The sequence below is a fragment of the Toxorhynchites rutilus genome, chromosome 2 (assembly GCF_029784135.1).
Source record: "Toxorhynchites rutilus septentrionalis strain SRP chromosome 2, ASM2978413v1, whole genome shotgun sequence".
NCBI classification, from domain to species: Eukaryota; Metazoa; Arthropoda; class Insecta; order Diptera; family Culicidae; genus Toxorhynchites; species Toxorhynchites rutilus.
This window is the reverse complement of record NC_073745.1, coordinates 170,406,596-170,426,465: the sequence shown is the minus strand read 5'-3', so window position 1 is coordinate 170,426,465 and position 19,870 is coordinate 170,406,596. Positions and strand designations below refer to the sequence as shown.

The 19,870-nt window shown below is 39.1% G+C and overlaps 1 protein-coding gene across 8 annotated transcripts in view; it reads right to left on the bottom strand.

The window, feature by feature from the left end:
• Window positions 1-19,870, bottom strand: part of LOC129769390 (dystrophin, isoforms A/C/F/G/H) — a 388,267-nt gene that overhangs the window by 305,773 nt on the left and 62,624 nt on the right. For all 8 annotated transcript variants that reach the window (XM_055771638.1, XM_055771636.1, XM_055771635.1 and 5 more), the window contains 3 exons: window positions 4,415-4,569; window positions 3,967-4,230; window positions 440-3,910 (listed from right to left, as the gene is read on the bottom strand). In XM_055771638.1, coding sequence (XP_055627613.1) covers window positions 440-3,910; window positions 3,967-4,230; window positions 4,415-4,569 — 3,890 coding nt within the window. The remainder of the gene's footprint in view (window positions 1-439; window positions 3,911-3,966; window positions 4,231-4,414; window positions 4,570-19,870) is intronic.

Below are 19,870 nucleotides of genomic sequence, written 5' to 3'. Positions count from 1 at the left end.
TTAAATTTACACAAGTTGCGATGTATGGAAGAGTTGTAGGCCACATATTTATCTACCATTTACCTACCATTTCATCAAAATCTGAGATGACCATTTCGAGAAAATCGACTTTTAGTTTTTGAAATCGATTTTTTCAGTGTATGATTTCAAAAAATATTTTTTCAGTATTTCTTTCTGAACATTCGATCATTTTCCTCAAACTCTTCCATAGATCACTTTTTTTGTAGAACTTATAATTTTCGAGTAAAAAAAATAAAAAAAATTACCAAAAATATTTAGCCCTTTCCATATGTTAGTCTAGATAAATTTTCGGAAAACTAAGTATGCCAAGTTGCCTAATTAGGTAAGGTCTTCGCGTCCGGAAAGTTTCATTAAGTTATGAGAGGGTCATGTCAATCCCATAAACGAGTTGGCGCGAAATCCGTCATTATGTACCTACATCCAATTCCTCTGAAATTTCTTCTGCGTCGGCAGCACTTTCCGGACTTTTTCTTAATAATTTTTCTAATTTATCTAAGTAACCAGTTTCGGCTACAATCAGCGTTTTAAACTCTCCCATTTGACTAGATACATATTCTAATAGAGCCGTTCTTGTGTATACCAATGAAGTCACATCACTCCAGCGCGCATTCAATTTGGTAAATTTCATGGCTAAGTAAGAAACGTTGGTCCCAGCCTTTGCTTGAATCATTTCATCTATCTGCAACAATATCTCATTGCCCATTTCGTTCAGCTCACGGAATTTACGCGTTTGTTGATCGCACGTTTCTTTCAACGTTTGAAACTTGGATTTTATTTGGTAGAGTTCATTCAAATTTACAATTTCTGAATTTAGTTTGTTCGGCGTGTTCATTTCTAAATTATTCAACCAAAGTTCGGTTTCGTGGACTCTCTTGAGTATATTTTCTGTTGCATTCTTGGATTCGTTCAATTTTTGCAAATTATCTAAATATAAAGCATTAACTGTTGAGTGGCGGTCTCTAAGTTGCTGAACCTTCAATGCCAGATTATCTGTTGAATATTTCCCGCTATTCTCAGCAATTATTTCGGAGAAGTTCTTGATACTTCTAATATCAATGTCCGTCTTTTTTATGAGAGCAGCATACTGTTCATATTCAACGGATCTCATCTGTAATGCTTTGATTTCTCCTAATATGAACACATCATTTTTCAAGCTTTGTTCAATGTGACTCAGAAATACGACAATTTCATCGTGCTCAGTGTCAAAGTGATTCAAACTTTCAATGGCGATGTTTTGTTTTATAATATTTTCATTCAACAGTTTAGGTATATTAGACCATTGAAACAACATATTTGCTACTTCATTCTCATTATTCATTTTCGCGATTTCTTCCTCGCAACCTTGTTCAAGCAGTTCGTTGTACATAGTTTTGAAGGAATGAATTTTCTCCAAATTAATTTGCATGCTTTTGATATCGGAATAAATTATAGGTACGTGTTCTATCTGTGCAACTAATTGTTGCACTCGCTGTATATTCTCACTCATATGGAGTTGCTTATCCTTCATCAAACGATAAAGAGATCGTTTAACGTCATTCCAGTTTTCTGAAAATTGATTGAAATCCTGTTTTAACGAGTTATAGTTTTTCCTCTCACTATCAGTTATAATTTTCAAATACATTTCTATATTAGCATCAAACGAGGTCATGCTGGATAATCGGTCCTCAAGATCATCAGCAGAAGCACAGTTCGCGTTTCGTAGGTACCATTCCTTTGTATTCGCCAGAGCTAGTTTAAACTCAAGAAGACAAGTGTTGATTTTTTCTTTATCTGCTAAGGCTTTCACTTCTTTTTCGAATGCATCCATGAGAATGCCAATGTCGGAAAGAGATCGTGCTTCGGAATCTGTTTTAATTTCTGATAAAGAAATACAGCCGTCCAACATATTCTGAGCTTTCATATAGTCTTTCTTCTGTGTTTCTAGTATTCTTTGTAGCTTTTCGATCAATAGTAATTTCTGATTTGATTCCATCCTGTCATACTGATCAATAGTACTAAAACTATCATCCAAAGTGCTTTTCAAACCACTGATTAACTCTTGAAATTGTTTCAAAAAATCCTGTGCCTTCTCTGTATTGGAATGTGGATAATCGAATGATGCAATATCATCAACCTTAAATTTATTAATGTTGTAAAAAGTTTGTTCGTTTATTTGAATTTGAAAATCCTCCCAGGTATCGGGTTTCATAAGATCTGATTTATGTCTATCATCATATATTTGGAAACCCATGTCTCCCAAACGAGCTTCTTGTGCTTCTATTATTTGATCAAGCGCATCTCGCATATCCGTAAGATTTTCTATCCTGGAGAGAACATTCAAAGGAGAATATCCCTCATCGCTTAGCCTTTGAGCTGAGCTTTCCAATTCATGCAAACAGATACTGAGCACCTTCATATCTTGTTTGCAATATTCCAAACATTTGATTCTACTCAGTAATGTGGCGACCTCCACAGATTCATCCGCCTCCATAGATTTCAAATCTCGCTCGCGTGATTCAATCCAACGGCAAATGATACGATATTGTTCGGAAAGTTTTCTCCACCGACGTGCTAAACTTTGTAGTTTCTCCGATCTGCTGGTTATACATATTGCTAGGTGCGACCAACGTTCCTCAAGAGCAGAGAGTTTGTCTTCTACTTCGCAAAAACTGTCGGAATTAACAATAATGACTAAATTGTTAAGACTATCAACAAGTTCTTTAGGTACCACCATGTCATTTTCTAGTTTCTCTTGCTCTTCAAGTTGAACTTTGAGATCGGCTGGGGTTGGTCCAATATAATTCATTCGAGAAATTCTATCCTCCATAACCGTTAAACTTTTTTTCAATTTATCAATTTTATCCATCTGTAACATAGCCAATCTCTTATGGATTAGAGCCTGCCGATCGAGTGCATTCATGCGTAGTATTTCCCATCGCTCATTCAAGAGAAAAAGTTGTTGTTTGATTTCATTTTGACCTTCTAAATCCAAATCATGTGTTCCTGGAATAGTTTGAGACTCACTAATCAATCTGGAACCTTCATCAAGAGCTCTACAAACAAATGTTTGATATTCCGAAAGTTTAGCCATGAATTCTTCGTGGTCGTGAAACTGCTTCTTTGCAGTGTTCAGGTCTTCAGTTTCCGGTATTTCGTTGGAAAATGTTTCCTCTGCTTCCAGTAACATGGTTAGAACTTCTTCAACAGTTGCTTGATATCCACTAAATTCTGTTGAAAAGTCAGTTGCACTAGAAATAGGCCGAGATGATTTCGGTTCCCAATAAAAAGAATCTAATTTATTAAATGCAACATCATCACTAGTTGGCCTGAAATTAGAACTGTTATTATCTGCTTGCGCTGCTTTCGACAGAATATGTCTGCTATGGTATAAATTATTTTCCTCGTGACTTTTGTTAAAATTTTTCATTCCATCAAACGATTGGGTGAAAGAAATTTTCTGTTGGTTCGTCAAATATTCTTCATGAATTTTCTTTTCATTGTATGTCGACATTACCGATATATCTTGTTCAAAATTGTAATTCTTGTTTTCATCATTGGTTATTTCGTCAAATTCATTCTCGCATAGTAATTGTATCTCTTCCATACTTTCCGAAAACGCTGCTTTTTCTTTGAAACTATTTAGAGCTGGATTTTTCTTGGCAACAATTGCATTGTATAAGCACATCACGTACATAAGGATAGATTTTTTGTCTGGTTTACTGGTGTTTACATCTTCTGGGTCTAAAAGCTTTTCTATGCCTAGATGGTTGAAGGCCAAATCAAACGCAAAACGTAGTCTTGCGATTGGATGTTTTTTCACAGCTTCCTGCCAATCAAATCCACTGCTTGCTTCATGAAGTATTGCTAGGAAAGCTAATCCGTCAGCCCAACTCAGAGAAAAGTCGTCAATCTTTGAAAAAAAAAGTATATATGAAAATTTATTTTTTTCATTGTTAATTTACATGCCTTAATGTTGTATTTCGCTATGAACTGTCGCGTCCAATTTTGCAACGATTTCTCTATGCCATTAACTGCCTGAGAACTGACTATTTTTTCTCCGTCAAAACTTAGGGCAATAAGCCATATTAAACCTAGCGTCAGTTTTGGGTTTCCGGAATTGATATCATCACTCGATATGTTGACTAATTTCACTCCACATTCTTGTAAAACGGCGAGAGCTTTGTTTAAGTTGTTAATCTGGTGTACTCGCATAGAACCCTTTTCACGTTTCTGAAAGTTAAAATAGTGAAGAATTAGAATGTCACATCATTAGTGTACTAAGCAATTCTATGCTACATATTCATATCTATATGCTAGAATATAACGAATGATATTGATTTTGACGAAAATTTCAAATGTCTAAAATTGTCTGGAATTGCCGTTTCGATTGAAAAGTATGAATTTTGATACTTACGTATGACTTATTGGTCAGAACCTCCAAAAGTGAAAGAAGCTTATGTCCATCCCGCAAGTCCTCGAATAAGTCTTGTATTGGATGTATGTTTGATTTAGAAAGGTAACCGTTGATCCATTTCGTAAATGTTTTTTTCTGAACATCTTGTCGCTCATCTAGAATACAGAGTTAATTTGAAGCATTCTCTCAGTCTGCCGATTCGCAATAATTCACAATCTGCTGTTATACTGTTTAACGTATGCATTATTAAATGGCCTAATTTCGGATAGCGATGAAAACTACCACAAAAAAAAAAGTAATTCAATAGACCCAATTTTCATTAAATCCTTCGTTTACTAGGCCTTCTGCAAAAATATTTCGACGCTCCGCCGGGCGGTCTTACGGCAGTTGGCTGAAATCGTTGCCATGACAGATGAACAGGTAGACGTCGGCATGTTCTCCAGCTCTTCCGTGGTTTTGGTTTAGCCTGGTCAGTAGACCACTTCTCCTTCGGGTTCGTACTGTATAACTCCCCGTTCTCTGCAAGCAACGAAGGAAAGAACAGCGACTTAGGCTTTCCCTTTCTCGCTGATCGTCAGCCACAGAAAACCCTACTTCGGGAACTATGTGTGGGAGGACGTGAAGTACAGTAAACATTCACTAACTGGGCGAAAAGGGAAGACCACTTATCGACATTCGCGTTTTAACTGGTCCGGCATGTTAAACGTCAAATAAAATCGAGGGAAACTTCAATGAATTGTTTGATTCGCATTGCTCCTGTAATTGGATAAACAAAAGGATTCCAATGGAAGTTTCGCATTGAGTGCGACAACAGGTATGACATATGATTTGAGAAAATTATTTTTCTGTAGTTTAATCAATGTTTTTGTCGTTCGAAAATAATGTCTATTTTCATAACATTTAAAATTACATTCGAATGCCCCTCACAGCAAATCTTTCATTTGAATATGGCGTCGATTGTTTACGAAATTCTGCTTTTCAACTGGTCCAAAGACCAGTTAACGTTCGCCCAGTTAAACAGCAGACCAGTTAAACCAGGACCAGTTAGCGAACGATTACTGTACCCGTTTCCCCGCCAGTCCTGGCCGTCCAGCATTAAGTCGATGTCGTCATTCATTGAGGCCACGAAGCCACCTTTTACAGGAAAATTGTTTTTCACCAGCCCCTTCAGCCACTCTTTCTGGGTGATTGTCTGCTGCTCAGACAGGACCGGCCTCGGCTGATAATAAATGTTTATTTTGGCAAAGCATGTCTTTACCGTTTGACCTGTTGCGCCGACTTCCTAGCCCAAGGTGCGGAGCAATGAGACCTTGATCTCGCTCCTCCTCTACATTTTCTACGGCACTTTACGATCGCACAGCACCATCGGGCGGTCGAAACTAGGCTCTCGCCTTTCCAAAGAGGGGAGAGGATGTTGTAAATGCTGTCTCGACTCAAATTGTATCGTTTTCAAATGACTGTAACTTTATAACTGTTGGGTATTTTCCATTGTAATTTTGGGTAAAATTAGTTCAGTGTGTATTGCTTACAATCTTAAGGTAGAGTTCCCGTGAACGTGAACATGAACAGGTGATGAAATGGTACGACTATTTCACGGTGAACAACATCTCAAAAAAATCGTGGTGAATAGAATGTTTTTGTTCACGTTCACGTTCATATTAAACGTGAAGTAAATAAACATCGAGCTTCAATAAAGTTTAGATAAAATATACAGTTGTTCACGAATTAACCCGAAGCAAGGAAGTTTTTCAACCCATGTAGAAATCCGATAGAATGAAACTGCATCCATATGAAAATTTTCACTGAAAACTCGAAAGCTGCATAACATATCCTATTGCAGTTCACGGTGAAATAGTTTTCACAATGTCTTGGGATATTCGAACGTGAACATGAACGGGGAAATATTTTAACGTCTATATTCAGTACTGTTTTCACGTTCACGTTCACCGAAGACAGTGAAGTATGGTGAATTCACCAACATCTCGATTCCACGGTGGAAATTCAGAATCATAGTGAAATATTGAATTAATCCCTTTTTATTAATATGAATTGTGTTTAAATAGGTTTTTCCACTAGAAACTGTTTCTTTCTATCGGTTCAAAATGTTTTCTTACAGCCCAATGTGCCGGTGAGAGATGTGTTGGCTCGGTTAGACCTTGATTACATGTCCCATATATATGTTTTCCTTAAAGCTATCGATCTTCGTGTGTGATTGTCCCTATGTCCTTATACCCTCCTTTCCTTCCTTTGCGGGTAATTCGTCCCCTTGCTATAAATAATAGAATAAGTTGAAATGTAAAAACACTATAGATATACAAACAGATTTAAGAATTGAGTGTTCATCAACATTGTTACAGTTTCCTTATACCCCATCCTTCTCCTAAAAATATGTCACCCTTCTAAACTCGAGTACACCGTGAGTAATCGGTTTCCACCTTACTAACCATAGATGTAAGAAAATTGTTTATATAAGTTACCGTCAATTCCAAACGGCAACACCAGCCATGCACCAGCTCGAACAACCTAAACAGCGGCATCATCACTTTTGGCCAAACGTCCCATCTTCACTGAAATAACATATTCAACGTAGACACCACAACACGAATCAGCATAACAGGCAACGGTACGCAACTCGAGAATGTAGGTATCAAATTCCCTTCGGCTCATTGAGTAGGCATAAATCATAAGTCATGTAAACTGGAAGCGATAATAAAGTTAGTCTTAATCTTACAGTGAACAAGTGTAGTTCTTTTTTAAAAACGCTCTCCTTTAATTTAAAAACGTAAGTGGCGCAGTCGTGCGGATTGCGGTTTTAGTTAGAAGTTCGCGTGTGTGACCGAATCGACGGCTTATCGATTGTAGTGGCACCCCAAGGACAACTAACAAAACCAAGCGATCAGAACCAGCGAAGGAATATCGCAAAAATTAAGGTAAGCAAAAAGAGACTAGGTATAGTGATTTAATATTTAGTGATTTAATAACGAATAAAAAGGTGATTTTTTTTATAACCGGTACCAAGTGAAAAACTTTATAAAAAGATATTTTAATTTCCTAGAGACTAGGTGTAGTGATTTAATATTTAGTGATTTAATAACGAATAAAAAGGTGAATTTTTATAACCGGTACCAAGTAAAATACTTTTTTAAACAAGGAAATTTTAATTTCCAAAATTAAGCGATTTAGGAATTTCAATCGAGGCCGAGACATGGCAGAGAACCAGCTCGAACTTCTCCAAGCGAGTTTGGAACAACTGGCCAGCCGTCTGGCCGAGAAGGATGAGCAGATCGCTCAATTACAAATCCAAGCAGCGCAAGGTGAGCGAAATGCTCAATCACTTGCCGCCCAACTGGCTGCCAACAGGCAAGCGAACCCCGTGCAGGTGATTCAAGTGCCGGAGCAAAGAACGGAATCGATACTAAAATCGTTACAGACGCCCCAAATTATTCGGGATCTTCCGTGTTTCGACGGAAACCCGTTAAAATTAAACTCATTTTTAAAGGGGATTGATAATATAATCCCTCTGCTGAATGAGGCACAGAATACTAACGTCTATAGAGTGTGGATTCAAGCGATCCGCACAAAAGTAATTGGGGACGCTGACAACGTACTCGAACTATACGGCACCAACCTAACGTGGGCCGAGATAAAACAAACCCTAATCACACATTACAGCGACAGGCGTGACGAGGTCTCCCTCACCAGAGACCTCTTCAAATTGAACCAAATCGGAAACGTGGAAGAATTTTACTCCAAGGTATCGCACATCGTTTCACTGCTCACAAATAATCTGAGCATAACAGAACAAAATGCAGCCGTGAAACAAGCAAAGAAAGAATTTTTCCAGGACATAGGGCTAAAAGTTTTCCTCGCTGGCTTAAGAGAGCCGCTAGGACCAATCATTAGAGCCCAATGCCCCACTACAATGAAAGACGCTCTCCGACTTTGTATGGAGGAGCAAAACTATAATTATGTAAAATCATATAAACCAATGCTACCACCGAAACCATTTAATCATCCAAGAGCTCCTATTCCTCCAAACATACCTACCCGGCCAGTGAATCCTTTTAAATTTTCAGCACCATACAATGGTCCTGTGAACGTACCCCGTTTTCCACCGAACCCCAAACCAATCAATTGGCAACCTAATTTCTCTCCAAACCCAATTCAGAGACCCCCAATTTTCAGAAATAATTTCACCCAGCAACCAAATCCTAATTTTCCCCGCAATCAGTTTGGACAAAACCATCAAAATAATTTTCCCAAACCAGTCCCTATGGAGGTGGATCACTCGATCCGAAGTAGGAACGTAAATTACATGAATAGAAACAATAATAACCATTTTAAACCACGCCAGAATTTAAATCCTTTTCACCCAAGTCCCAACTATCATTTCGAACATTGTGAAGAAACATATTTGCCCGATTATGGACATGCTGAAAATGACAATTATGCCTTAGCGAAGGTTGAGGGAAATTACCCAGACTATGACCCCCATAACAACATCTATTCAGAAAATGATCCAAACATTTTCGGAGGAAACATCGAAACCAATGAGACATCTGAGAACACAGAAGGAAATGTAGATGATTTAAATTTTCAACCGGATTCAGACAGTTCAAACGGGAGATAACAAATTTTATCCCATATGTAAAATTAAACACGAAAATAGGAGAGATGAAATTTTTGATAGACAGTGGCGCTAACAAAAATTACATCAATCCTGCGAAAATTGCAAATCTAAAAATTTCCAAACTAAATCATTCTTTCGTCAGAAATATCAACGGCACCCATTCCATTAGCGAATCCGTTGAATTTTCTCCCTTCGATGGAAAACCTCCCATCACATTCTTCTTGTTCAAATTTCATCCCTACTTTGACGGACTTATTGGCTATCAAACATTGACTGAACTTGAAACCGACATAATCACTTCTTCTAACACACTTAAATTTCCAGACTATACCATCCAGATGAGTAGGAAATATCCTAATTCCTACGACATCAACTTGAATGCAAATGAAGAGGTTCCTATAAAACTTCCAATAGACATACAGAACGGTGACTTCTATATTCCAGAACTTTACTCCTTAACAAACGACGTGAATATCCTTCCAGGACTCTATCGATCAACCGATAATAAAGCTACTGTCATGATTAGAAATACTAGCCATTGTCCGGTGAAAGTTAATTCAAACAGACCTATTTTTTCCGAATTAAACAATTTTGACGAAGTCTCACCTCCTGATTCAATGAATAATAACCCTCAAGAACTGCTGAAACAAATCCGCTCAGACCACCTAAACTCAGAAGAACGCCAAAATCTGTTCAAAATAATAAAGAAATACAGCGATATATTTCATCAAGAAGGACTAAACTTGACCTTCACAAGTGCTATTAAACACGAAATTAACACCAAAGATGAAATACCGGTACACTCGAAATCCTATAGATACCCTTATTGCCATAAAGCTGAAGTGCAACAGCAAATAAGCAAAATGCTCGATCAGGGTATTATTCGTCACTCGAGCAGCCCTTGGTCTTCCCCGGTGTGGATTGTCCCCAAGAAAGAGGACGCATCAGGGAAGCGAAAATGGCGTCTAGTGATAGACTATAGAAAATTGAACCAAAAGACTATCGAAGACAAGTACCCTATACCCAATATAAATGAAATATTGGACAAACTGGGACGTTGTCACTATTTCTCTACATTGGACTTAGCTAGTGGGTTTCACCAAATTGAAATTCAAGATCGGGACATACCAAAAACCGCCTTCAGCGTGGAGCATGGGCACTATGAATTCCTTAGGATGCCATTTGGTCTTCGGAATGCTCCATCCACGTTTCAACGCGTGATGGATAATGTCCTTAGAGATTATATTGGCACCATATGCCTTGTGTATATGGACGACATTATAATTTTCTCCACCAGTCTTCAAGAACACATTGAAAGCCTTTGTAAAATTTTCGATAGACTTAAAAGATTTAACATGAAACTTCAGTTGGACAAAAGCGAATTCTTGAAAAAAGAAGTTGCTTTCCTGGGTCATATTGTGACTCCAGAGGGCGTTAAGCCTAATCCCAATAAAATACAAACAATAAAAGAGTGGCCTTTACCTAAGAATGAGAAACAACTCCGTGGGTTCCTCGGCGTGTTAGGATATTATAGGAAGTTCATTAGAGACTTTGCGAAAATCGCAAAGCCCCTAACAAACTGTTTGGGGAAAGGTGAGGAAGTCCATCATTCAGAGGAATTTATTGAAGCTTTTCACAAATGTAAAAATATATTAACAAGTAGCGACATACTACAATACCTCGACTTTACACGAGACTTCATCTTAACCACAGACGCCTCTAACCACGCGATTGGAGCCGTATTATCCCAAGGCATAATAGGTCGAGACAAACCAGTAGCGTTCGCCTCGAGAACTCTAACCAAATCCGAAGAAAATCTCTCAACGATCGAAAAGGAATTACTAGCCATTTGGTGGGGCTGTAAATACTTTCGACCATATTTATTTGGCCGCAAATTCACACTATACACTGACCACCAGCCCTTGACTTACGGTTTAAATTTGAAAACCCCCAACAGTAAATTGATCCGCTGGAGATTAGATCTTGAAGAATACGACTATGACATTAAATACCGACCAGGCAAACAAAACACTGTTGCCGACTCCCTATCTCGGATTCCCCTAGAGATCAATCTCAACGAAGACACAGATAATAACGAAGACGAAAACGATACCGACGACGCAACCGTTCATTCGGCAGACACGGATGACTCGGAATTCATACCTATGACACTAAAACCACTGAATGCATTTTCAAATCAAATAGTTTTAAAAATTGGACAGACAGACAGTGAAGAAGTCGAAGAGATTTTTCCACGCGTGTTCAGAAAAACGATAACAAAATTACATTTCGGAGTTCCGACCCTTCTAAGAATACTACGTGATTACACAAATCCAAAAAAATTAAATTGCATCAATTGTCCAGAGACCGTCATACCTTCTCTTCAAATAGTCTACAAAAACTATTTTAGCCGAAATAAAACTTTTAGAATGAGAATATCCCAAATCACCTTAGAAGACGTCACTACCGAAGAACGCCAGAACGAAATCATACGAGGACAACACGATTTCGCCCACAGAGGTATTCAGGAAAATCTTCAGCAAATCTCTCGAACATACTATTTCCCTAGCATGAAAAGAAAAATCAGAACGTACATAAGATTATGCGATCAATGCAATAAAGCCAAATATGATAGAGCACCTTACAAAATCAAACTAGGACAGACCCCCATCCCAAAACGGCCACTAGAGATTATCCATGTGGACATATTCATATCTCAACCGGATATGTTCTTATCCATTGTAGATAAATTCTCTAGGTTCGGAGTTTTAGTAAGTATCAAGTCCAGAACAATACAAGATATAAGAAGAGCCCTTCTGAAGTTCTTTAGCACTCATGGGAAACCTCAACTTATTGTATGCGATAACGAGCCATCCATGAGATCTATTGAGGTTCGAGGACTCCTCGATGACCTAGGCATACAAATATATTTTACACCGACAAATCATAGCGAGACCAACGGAATAGTGGAAAGATTCCACAGTACACTCGCCGAGATTTATCGTTGTAATAGGCATAAGTATGAATCACTATCCAACAAAGAATTATACAGAATTTCTTGCACTTTATATAATGAAACCATACATTCTGCAACTAACATGAAACCCCGAGAAATCTTTTTAGGTATCAAGGACCAAGATGAAAGACCTCTGGACGCCGAAGAAATATTGGCAAAAAGAGATAAATTATATGACGAAGTCGTATTAACACTGACCAAAACACAAAGGAACACACATAAACAACACAACCGGCATCTGGAAGACGAACCAAAATTGGTCCCAGATCAGCAAGTGTTACATAAAGTGCAGGGAATTCGGAATAAAACGAGAAAACGATATTCAACGGTTCAAGTTGTCGAAGACAGATTGAAAAGCTTTATTGACGACTCGAATCGTAGATTACACAAAAATAATATAAAAAGAATAAATAATAACTAATAATATTTTTTCTTTCAGATGGCACTTTGTCTGTTGATTCTTCTTGTTCTGCAAATGCAACTTTATTTTGGACAAATCATTCAAATTCAAGACATTTCAACAAACCCCGGACTATTGACCATACGAATGGAATCAACATTCATCAAAAACGGACATATTCACGTTTATCACGAAGTAGACCTCGACCTATACCAACCTATACTTAACCAACTCAACACCATAATCACCGGATTAGAAACCTTTCCTAACATCAGAGAAATCACATGTTAAATCTTTTGCGTAGTAAAATGCATGAAATTACAAACTTATACAGAATCCTTTCCCCTAAGGAGAGACACAGAAGAGGAGCCTTCAATTTTTTAGGGTCTACAATAAAATTAATTACAGGAAACCTAGACCAAGAAGATTTAGACAGAATTAACACGGAGATTGAACATCTCAAGGCAGGAAATCGACAGTTAATTAATGAAAACAATTTACAAGCAACAATCAATGAAAAACTACAAAATAGAATAAATAAAATAATCCAATCCATTAATGACCAACAAAGTAAGTTGGTAAAACAAATTATTTCAAATAGACAAGCTATATTAGATCCCAACAATGTAAACCAAAATTTCACGGCCCTCAGCAAAGTAATCAGAGTTTCATTTCACCTAGACCAAATACGAAACCACCTAGACACCGTATTCGAAACCATTCAATTAGCTCGCGTAAATGTGATTTCGAGGAACTTCCTAGAACCGGAGGAATTAAAAGTCATAGTGCATCAGTTAGAAAAACAGAACATTACATTGCTTAATTCAGAACAGGCTTATGAATTTATAAGTATAAAAATAGTCTTTAAGAACAGCAAATTATATTTTGTTATCTCAGTGCCATTTGTTAAAACGGAAATATTTAACGAGTTGCTGCTGGAACCATTACCAATCAACGGAACATCTCTAAAACTACCATCAAGGACAGCAATAGTAGGAAGCCAATCAACTTATCTTCTCAACGGGCGATGCCAACCTGTGGGACAAAATACCATGTGCGATCAGAACAATCTGATAGACGTTTCCAACGACGCATGTTATTCCAAAATCCTACGAGGATTTTCCGGAAAGTGCAGCTTCGTGGATCACGATGCCAATTCAGGCGTCAAGCGGCTAACTGATTTCCATATCGTGCTGAAGGACGTTCAAAAAGTATTCATACAAACGGATTGCAAACTGACAAACAGAACACTATCAGGTAGTTTTCTAATATACTTCTCAAACTGTGCAGTAATCATCAATGGCACAAAGTTTGACAATCGAGAAAGACACAACAAACAAACACCACTGGCAATATCGCTAGATGGTCTACAAATAGAAAAAGGCGCTCTCGAGGAGAATATAACTATAGAAAAACTACAAGAATTAAACATCCGCAACCGTGAACGAATGGATTCAATAGAAGAATCATTTGCAATCCATATCTCAACAAATATCGGAATATTTTCGATAATTATAATTTCTGGAATAGTAATAGCCATAACGAAAATCAACAAACGCACTAGTAACGTATTTAAAATTGGCCAGCATCCATTCCCAGAACCCCGCAGAACATTACCAGAGAAGAAGGAAAATTCAGAGAAACCAACATCCGCTAAAATCGAACCGGGACGGTTCGAACTTCATGAGGGAGCAGTTACCGTCAATTCCAAACGGCAACACCAGCCATGCACCAGCTCGAACAACCTAAACAGCGGCATCATCACTTTTGGCCAAACGTCCCATCTTCACTGAAATAACATATTCAACGTAGACACCACAACACGAATCAGCATAACAGGCAACGGTACGCAACTCGAGAATGTAGGTATCAAATTCCCTTCGGCTCATTGAGTAGGCATAAATCATAAGTCATGTAAACTGGAAGCGATAATAAAGTTAGTCTTAATCTTACAGTGAACAAGTGTAGTTCTTTTTTAAAAACGCTCTCCTTTAATTTAAAAACGTAAGTTATATATAGTTTTAAAATTATATTTAAGAATTCGGCTCCTTTAAACTTAAGTTACTGAGCCTGCAAAAATAAACGAATTAATAAAAAAAAAATGTTTTCTTCGCGTTTATATATGGATTGATAAATTATTAGCAAAATAGAGTTTGTTTTTTATTGTTTTCATGGCTTTGGACTAGAGGGCGCCATATTTTTTTTCTTGAAAGCTGAGGATTTTTTACATAATAAATCTCGATATCAGATACGCTATTTTTATCCTTTTTGAGTTTTGATTTTTCAAAGTTCGTTGGTTCGTTGGTTCGAAAAAAAATGTCCCCATTTTTCCGATACAAAAATTTATAACTTTTGAACTACTGATCCGATTCATATAATCGGCATATCAAATTAAAGCTTATGAGTTAGTTTTCTTTGGAAGAGTATAACTTTTGCGAAAAATATGGATTTTTGTTTTCGTAATTATTGATTGAGTTAGTTTTTCATTCTCGGTTAAAGATAGAGATTTACATGACATATCTCGATATCAGAGATGTAATTTTTTTCGTTTTTAAGTTATTACTTTGCAAATTTAACATGTTTCGTTCAATATTCGTATGTGACTAGACTAGACCTATACGGCTAGAATCCAATCTTCCCGCAAGTGTGATTTTTTCAAAGAAGGTTAGCTTATTGGTTTCAATTTAATATGTCGATCATCTAAATTGGTTCAGTGGTTCAAAAGTTTGGAAAATATCATTTGTGGGAAAAAGGTGAAAAAAAATATTTTTCGGATCACCCCAAAACGAAAATGGGCACCCTAATGGAAAAATTGAAAAATACGGATCTAATATTTTGCGATAAAAAACAAATTTACCATTTCAACGAAAATCTCAGAACCGCTATATCGGTTTAACATGGAATGGCTGTATATTTATATACGAGGGCGGTTCGATAAGTCCTTAGCCTCATAGCCCGATGGTGTCGCAAGAGAGATTAATTATCGTGTAGTACATTCGCATTGACGGCTACTGTCAAAATTTCAGCCGAATCGAACTCGTAGTTTTGTTTTAACCGTGTGTATAAGCGAGCGTGTCCGCGGATTAAAAAAAAGGAAAAGATGGAAATTCCGCCATCGCCACGGCCACGGTCGAATTGCGGTATGAACTGCTGCCCCATCCACCATATTCTCCAGATTTGGTCCCGTGCGATTTTTTTTTGTTTCCAAACTTGAAAAAGTCGCTCGCCGGGCAGAAATTTGAGTCAAATGAGGAGGTCATCGCCGCCACGGAGGTTTACTTTGCAGACCTCGAGAAAACGTATTTTTCAGATGGATTAAAAAAGTTAGAGCATCGCTGGGTCAAGTGTATCGAGCTAAAAGGAGACTATGTTGAGAAATAAATCGCCACTTTTCCAATTTTTGACGTAGACTACGACTACGTCTTTCATTTCTATACCGGGGTGTAAAATCAAAGTTTCGAAAACGAAAGCGTTACGCCGGAGACCGAGATTTTGAGCGTTGATAGCTCTTAAACACTGAACGAAATGGTATGATAAACACTTCATTCGAAAGATAAAATGTCTACGCGTTATATACTTGTTACTTTTTGATCCAAAAACTTGTTTTAATAGCCTTAAAATTGCTTTCAAAACAGGCTATTGAAATCACCAATCGGTATATAAGCAAGCGCCGCTCGTAAACCCACTCAGTTATAATTGAACAGCGATTGGAGCATGTTGTCGCTGTTGTGGTGAAGCTAACTTCGTTTATCTTGAAAGCGCTGATGAACGGTGTCACCAAGAGCCTGTTTGTGCATCTTAGGCCAGAAGGGAATCCATCAGGAGAGTGATGCCACGGTTCCGCTTGAAACATCGGAGCAGCCGCCCCACACACATACACGCGCGGAACTCTCGTTGCTGAAAAATAATCTGCCAGTTCCCCAGGGAATCGAAAAATACATTCATGCGAAAGAGTTTATTTTAATGTTTTCTATCCATACAACACTGCAACCAAATACATTTGGTTTTGTGATTTTTCAATCAATCGCAATTAACAGGAAAGCTTCTGAATATTATTTTCCCCATCAGTAAAAAAATTTCGTATCCAATATTGGATGCATAACATGAAAAACGGAAAATGTTTCACATCGCGAAAATCATGTAATTTTCGAGCGGTTACATTTCGTTTTATGATTTTTCAATCAAGTGCGATCAACGTAAGACCACGTCTTTCGGCAATTTATTAAAGGTGCAATGAATCTTTAGGAATTCCCGCTCTACGCGCACTGGCAAACGATGTTTACTCAACAATTTCTCAAATGAGAAATGGGTGTTGTGAGAAAGGATTAGCGAACGCAAAAACGACAAACGGGAGAAAGAGATGTTTGGAGGTTGAAGGAAATTGGCAGAAAACATCTTCATTTTATCTTTCGAATAATGTGATTCATACCACTTCGTTTTGCCAGAAAGAGATTATTAATGCTCAAAGGAGGAACGAGGAAATTACCCAGCGCAAATTAGAGTCGACTATCGCTTGCGGCATTCGTACACAAATAATTTTGTAATGCAGTTTCATCAAAGTGATTTCTTCGATATGGGGAAATATTCACTACATCATGTCATGTATTTCATATTCTTCACTATCAAATCCATATCCATGGCACCTATCGGTATCGAATTATCATCGACACCACGATTTTCGCTAAATGCTGCTTTCAGTTCGGCCTGTAAAAAACTTTTCTGAACTCTAATCCAACGAATTTGGAGCCCTGAAAAGGGCCGTTGATTATATGCTAAGCTAATGTAGCACGCTCTCCTCGGATACGATGGGCCAGCTGGATGCGCTTATCTTAGCTGCTTTCGTGGTGCCTTAGCACCGAAAGACTAACGAGCTGTCTGCTTGGTCCCAAACAAACGAGTCCTCACGGTGCGAGAGTAGAGTAAGAAATGAACGAAAGCACAGGAAGCGTTATTTTATAAACTATAAACTATAGAATGTAAGTCATTATATATACAGCGACCAAATACATTTGATTTTGTAATTTTTCAATCAAATGTAATTAGCAGGAAAGCTTCTGAACATTATTCTTCCCCATAAGTAGGATATTTTCGTATCCAATATTGCATGCGCGCGCAACGGAAAATGTTTCTCATCGCGAAAATTATATAATTTTCAACCGATTATTGCTCAGTCGCCGAAAGTTTCAAACTCAGAGAGTTCATTCCCCTCTAATTTGCCTTCCAAATTGCCATCGTAAACCACACCTTCTCTCGATTCAATCACGCACGAAAAGCATACTTAAGCGATATTCTGGTGGTGAAACCCATTCATTTTTCATGAGGACATCGACAAGACAACATCGTTACTGAAGGAGCTGAATGTGCTGGACGAGCTGGACGGCGAGGGATCGAGGGATTCATTACCTGACCTGACCTGACCTGAATTTTAATCAGTTTGTTGTAACTGTGAGGGAGCGTAGAAAAGCCGATCGATCAGAAGGAGAAGAGAAGGTAACCAAGAGAGTATCAGCATCGAAAAACGGTTCCCCGGGAAGACATCGAAGCAGCCACACACACACACACACACACACACACACACACACACACACATTGCCGTGGAGCTACCGGCCTAGAATAGCACTTCGGGTCTTGGTCCCTGTCCCTGTCGTATGAGGCGACTAATCGGGTGACAACACGAGTAAGGGCGCGGTAAAGCCTATTGGAGATTGCACGGGGGAAATACCGTGTACAGGAGCAACGCAAGGAGTGCCAAGCACATCAGGATTGACACCAGTAAGATCCTGATTACGACATGGAAAACGGACACGTTACGGAAACGATTTCAACACGACGCTAAAGGCTGACAGTCGTACTATCCTGTTCCCTGAGTAAGGAAGAGTGACACCTTCCTGAAACGGCGTGTGGGCTAATAGTGCGATTGCCCCCGTCCCGGTAATAACTTGGCAAGTCTTCGGGTACGTTCAATGCTCGTCTAGACTCAGGCACTAGGTACTAGGCGTCAGATGTCACATTCCTGACTTGCGCTGATCTGGCTCTGAACACGGTCCCCATGAAGGACCGTGTCAACCCATGCATGGCCTCACTGCTTGCATAGATAACCATGGGATCACTGATAGCGACTATGTACAACGAGCGGAGATAGCGGCCCGAAGTTGGGACCCAACAGACATGAATACCTTCGAACAATTCAACAGACGAAACGACGGGAATGAAGACACACCAACAGGAGAGGCGAGCGTGTTCGCAAGGAGCGGTAAGCTCCAGAGATCACCAATTCGCAACCAGACAGCCATAGCGAAACCTACAGGACACCAACAGGATCCACAACAAGGAGAGAGTAGCCTGATACAAGTGCTAACGCATAAAGCCAACACCACCACTTCTTTAGAAGGGCTGCAGGTCGGGAGGTCAAGCTTGATGGAGGTCAAGAAAAAAGTGAACGAGCTCTACGAGTTCATTAAGGACAAAAACAATGTCCATACTAAGATAAAACATTTAGTCACAAGCATCAAATCAGCCGTTACGGCTGCTGACCGTGAACAGAAGGAGATGATCACGCGAGCAGAGGTTGTCGAAAAAGCACTCGCTGAAGCAAGGGAGAAGATGTCCGTCGAGATACAGGAGACGCCGAAGACGCCACGAAATCCACGATCGGACAAAAGGAAGAGGGATACCCCAGGAGATGAAGAAGACCTGAAGAAAGTTAAAAATGATAACCTGGGAAACAAAAAGGAAGGTGAAGGCAGTGGATGGCGCACTGTCGAAAAACAGACGGAGAAAAAAGAAAGAAGAAAAGAAGAAAGGGGTGCAAGAGATCAAAAAACCTAGGCCCCGACGCGAGCGAAGTAAGGGAGAGGCCCTGATCGTCGAGATGAAGGAAGGAGTGACTTATGCATCACTCCTACGGAAAGTGAGGGACGATCCGGAGTTGAAAGAACTGGGAGAGAAAGTGGTGAAAACCAGGCGTACCCAGAAAGGAGAGATGCTCTTCGAGCTCAAGAGGGAACCGGCGGTCAAAAGTTCAGCCTTCAAGGAACTGGTTGCGAAGTCGCTCGGTGAGGAGGTGAAGGTGAGGGCTCTTTCCCAGGAATCAGTGGTCGAATGCAGAAATCTGGACGAAATCACGACAGACGAGGAGCTAAGGCGCGAGTTGATAGAACAGTGTAAGCTGGACAATACACCACTGACGATCCGTATGAGGAAGGCATATGGTGGCACGCAGACGGCGTCGATACGGCTCTCAACAGTCGTAGATGGTAGAAACGACCAAAATAAAAGTTGGCTGGTCGGTTTGCTCGCTGAAGATGGTGCCCCGGGTGACCAAGCAGATGGAGAGATGCTTCCAGTGCATGGGCTTTGGACATCAGGCAAGAAGCTGCACAGGCCCCGACAGGTCTGAAGTGTGCAGGA